General features: G+C 40.0%; 1 protein-coding gene across 1 annotated transcript in view; it reads right to left on the reverse strand.

Annotated features, from left to right (window-relative positions):
* Positions 1-5,000, reverse strand: part of LOC137996024 (chymotrypsinogen A-like) — a 16,972-nt gene that overhangs the window by 2,448 nt on the left and 9,524 nt on the right. Inside the window, exon 7 of the mRNA XM_068841463.1 lies at positions 4,506-4,615. Coding sequence (XP_068697564.1) covers positions 4,515-4,615 — 101 coding nt within the window. The 3' untranslated portion in view covers positions 4,506-4,514. The remainder of the gene's footprint in view (positions 1-4,505; positions 4,616-5,000) is intronic.

The raw sequence follows: 5,000 nt of genomic DNA on the forward strand, positions 1-5,000 counted from the left end.
AAATTACACTCAAAGTAAGCGGCCTTTGGATAAAAATCAAAGCTCAAAATTTTGCCAGTCAGGTGTTAAGCAAACACACTTTCAAAATCTGAAGGAAAAAAGGAAGTGGGGCACTTTAAAGTAAGTCTTGGATGTCTGGCAGAGTTCTCGGGAAATAGGTCCATCGATTTTTTAATCCAAATGTGTATGCCGCATAGGACGATTGAGGTTGAGTCACAGCGATTTCAGCTAGCTTGGTTTTCTCTCTTATCCATTTAATTCTTAAAAGCGCATAATACAAAACGTCTGTATGCTTTTTCATAAAATAAAACTATATACACTCAAGCAGAATGATAATGATAAAATAAGTATATGCATAAATTCAGATTCACTATTTACTATAAAGTGTTTTAAATAAAAAAAGTCTTAAGATTGGATTTAAAAATATCTAGAGAGTTTTCTGTTTTAAGATCTGGTGGCAAAGTGTTCCATAATTCAGGCCCGGCCACAGAAAATGCTCTATTTCCGTAGGTTTTCGATTTCGTGCGAGGGACTGCTAATAATCCTTTTCCTGTGGATCGTAAGCTGCGAGAGGTGTTATAATCCGAGACGAGATCAGACAGGTACTTTGGAGCTAAGCCATTTTTTACTTTGTAAATGAGTAGTAGAATTTTATACTGGATGTGGGCACGTACAAGTAGCTAATGGAGGCTCTTCAGGCTGTCACTGATGTGGTCTTCTTTTTTGAGTCTTGCAACAACTATGTCGCCTAGGCCCGCGGCAGCATTCAAAACACGTTGTAGTTTTTTAACTTCAATTTCAGGGAGGCCAAAGAGCAAGCCGTTACACTGATCTAATCGTGTGATAACAAAAGCGCGAACTAGCTTTCCAGCTTGAGATTGATCGAAATAGTTCCTAATCTTGCTGATGTTACTTAGTGCCATAAAAGAAGCTTTGCAGATGTTGTTAATGTGCTGCTTGAAGGAAAGACAAGAGTCAAACACCACTCCCTGGTTACGAGCCTCATATTTGGGCTTGACAGTTAAACCTCCGATGACAATCTCAAGTTTGGGAGAAATAGATCGAGAAAACTTCGAGTGAATGTGCAGAATTTCAGTCTTTCCATCGTTCAAGACGAGCTTGTTGCTAACACACCATGACTTAATGTCCTTTAAACAGACCTCAAGATCGACGGTTCCTGCGTCATGCTGTTGCTTGTCGATAATAATGTAAAGTTGAGTGTCGTCTGCGTATATCATGGCAGAGATGCCATGAGACGAGAAAATGTCCTCAAGTTCTGCGACGTACAGATTAGATACAGGCCTGTAGTTGCCAAGGATATTCGGGTCGATATTAGGCTTCTTGATGATTGGTGTGACCAGGGCAGAATTAATAGCACCAGGAATATGTCCAGACGCTAATGAACTGCTGATGATTTCCAAGATGGTTGGGAGCAGAACATCAATGCATTCTTTAAGTAGTAAGATAGTAGGTATAGAATCGAGGGTGCAGGATTTAGTAGGAGAATTAACATTGATACAACGAATTTCATCAGAGTTTAAGAGAGTAAATTCACTCAATCGTTCAGGGCAATCCAATTCAGGAGGACGAATTAAAAGCCCACAGTCAGTAGTTGAAGAAGAGTTCCTGAGGTTACCAACTTTGGTCTTGAAAGATTTGGCAAAGGTAGATGGAAGATCATTTTTGTCGATGTTTGTAGGAAGGATCTGAGGCTTCTTACTATTACCCGGCTTGTCGACATCCTCAAACAGAGCTTTCTGATCAAGGGTTTTCAGCTTGTTATTGTGATAGGAAATTTTAGCGTCAGTGAGGAGACGATGATATGCAGCACAGTGATCGTGATATAACTGACGATCAACTTTCAAAGTGCCATTTACGTTCCAGACGGCGCCTCACAAGTTTAGCTTCTCTCAGAGCATCAGTAAACCAGGGAGCGTGAGGACGAAGGGTAACATGACGCCTACTCTGAGGAACATGTAAGTCCAAATGATCACGAAAAACGATACTGATGATACTGAAGAGCTGGTTCAGACATAAGATTAGCCATCAAAGATGAAGAAGCTATTGATTCATTGAAATGATCAGTGTTAATCGTACCTAGTTTACGATGGTTCACGAGTACCCGTGTTGGCCTAGGCCTTAGGATCGAAAGGTGGCAAACAACCAGAGCGTGGCCAGAAGACAACTCCATCGACGGTGATGACTGATTAACCATAAGGTTAGTAGATTTAGTGTTGAGTAGATCGAGAATGTGGCGACGTCTATGGGTAGACTCTGCAATATGCTGCTGGAGGCCAAAAGAGTGCAATAGATATCGAGGAATGCAGAAGCATCACGGTCACTCTGAACATTATCCACGTGAAATTAAATTGCCAGATGAAATAATTAGACTCCAGGAATGTCGAAAATTCTTTAAAGAAGAGGGGCGTAGATAGTTCCGCTTGGACGGAGGAGGTCGGTAAATAGCAACCAATCGAAGGTGGATAGAACCAGAAGAAAGTTGGAGATGCGAATGTTTTCCATCGAATTAAATGATTGAGAGACACAATTGATATGATATACCTTCCTTGCTATGATACAGACACCACCGCCACGGGTGGATCTAGGCTAATGAATAATCTGATGGTCAGGCAGTGAGTTATTTATGTAAGAGATTATAGAATCTCGGCAATCTCCTTTAAGTCACGTTTCATTAATCACCATAATCAGTGAATATTAGCTAATATTCCTTGCTAAAATAGTGTAGCAGAGCACTGCAGTTTTCCTTGACAATGATCGAGCGTTCCATAGAGCGAATGTAGAGTCTGTTACAGGAGCCTTTTTAGGCTTTTCAAGTTCCATCGACAATAGATTGTGCGAGTTCACACCTCGAAAATTCAAGGTCGATCCTTCAATGCGTAACAATTGTTTGAATAGGATTCTTTCTGTTAATTTCGCTCTGAATCACTTTTTTGCCTGCTCTTTTGTCTTTTCGTATGACGAGGCGAGAGTTGCGTGACGCCCCAATAACGGCTGCGAAGGAGACTACTGTTTAGGACGAATTATAGATTGCATGCATATCAGTGTCTTAGATGGTAGATCGCAAGCAACACAAATTGGCCTGCATATTTTTAAAAAAGCCGAAATAATTTTCAGGGTATTTCAAAGTTCGTGGCCCGATGATCTTGCAAGATGTTTCATGAAGTTTAAATTCTGTATTTTTGCCGATGATACGACTTTACTTTATGCTAAAACCGTTAAACCCCGAAAAAAAGCCAAGGGGCATATATTTTTCAAAGGCCCTTTTTGAGGGGCTTATTTTTGGAGGGGCTCATCTACGGAGGGAAATTTGCGTTTCCAAATCGATTGGGCTAGCCTTATAGTTGGAAGTAAATTTACTGTTTTTGCTTTGTTTTGCTTTGTATTAACTAACCCTAACCCTAAGGGCAATTTTCCAAGTACAAGCTCCCGGGGAAGGAAGGAGGAAGGGGGGGGGGGGGGGGTGAGGTGGGTTTATTTTTCGGACTGTTACGATAGTTGAGAAAGTTGTTAAAGAAGAACTTTGTCATGTACGCGACTGTCTTATCGCCAACGGCAATACATGGTATAATAATGAAACAGATTACAAGAAGTGAGAATGGTACTAATTCTCCGAGCTTTCTCCCGCAAGCTTACCTCGACCATTCATAACGAGGCTCGACTTAATCTCGTACCCAGAATTCACTGCCTCAACACTGCAAAAGCCATGGGAGATCTGGGTACGAGATTACGCTGGACTCACACAGAAGAGACTGTCTAGCAGTCTAATTGCAGAAATATAAATTGACCTTTTTCATTTTTTTTCCATCGTTTCTTGCTGTCTCTTTTTTAATTCTTTATTTATCTATTCACCTACTTATTTAATCATTTATTCAGTAAGTTTTGAGCTCTATTTAAACATCTTTCGTAATAAATATTTCTGTGTGGTCCTGTACGCAGTAATTTCAGTTGCTATAATAGTCCAGGCAGGTCCACCTCAACAGAAATTATATCTTTTATCTACGGACCAGTGTGGTTAATTGTTGTTATGTATTCGAAAAATATAAATACCTGGTGGAATTCTATGGAAGAAATAAGGTTGGCAAAGACTCTTGAATGGGCAAATGGCACACAAAGTGAACAATGGGATTTTATTCGATGGGATTTGAAAGTAAGAAAGGTCCCTTGACTCATTAGCAAAGATATGATTATAACAATTGGAAGCAATCACGTTCTCGCGTTTCAACCTCTCAACACCACAAGTATATTTTGCCTTTTCTTCCGACATTTCCCTTTTAATCGCCCGCACCGAATAACAAATTAGTTAAGGACAAAACTTGGGATCATTGTTCTCACGACCAACCTTGAGAGGCAGGGTGCTCGTACGAAGATTCCATAAGGGTAGTTAAAATTAGGCAAGGAAAAGTAAACTGAACAGGACCAAAAAGGGTGACATGACATGAAGTTTTTATTTCTTCTTCAGGATGATATGAATCTATGACACCAACCTGTAGTTTTCAACAGAGTCGACATGTCCTCTTGCAACTGTCACTAACGGAACTGTTAATCTTGCAGTACATACTCAATATGGAACAAAGACTATTGTTGTCTCTACAAACTAAAATGGGCAAAAGAAATTGTAGAAAAATCAGTTGCAGCTGCATGTAAAGCAGCCTAAGACTTTCTTTTTCCATTGTTGTCGTTAGAGCTAATGATCGATATTTAAAAGCTACATAAATAAGCTCGTCGAATCTGTCAAACTGCAAAACTAACCCTAACCCTATAAAATCAATAAGATGGCATTATGAACTACACTGGCAAAATCTATGGGATGACCTTCAAAGTTTCCTGAACTCTGATTATGAAGAGTTATAAGTTGGCGTGCTCACTGGCTAACAATAAGCTGATTTCATTGCATCGGGAGATCTGTGAATTTCCTTCCACTCAAGTGAAGGATGAGTCCTTACCATAACTGGAATTTAGGGGTTTAGGCTATAATTGCG

The sequence above is a fragment of the Montipora foliosa genome, chromosome 3 (genome assembly GCF_036669935.1).
Source record: "Montipora foliosa isolate CH-2021 chromosome 3, ASM3666993v2, whole genome shotgun sequence".
Classification (NCBI taxonomy): domain Eukaryota; kingdom Metazoa; phylum Cnidaria; class Anthozoa; order Scleractinia; family Acroporidae; genus Montipora; species Montipora foliosa.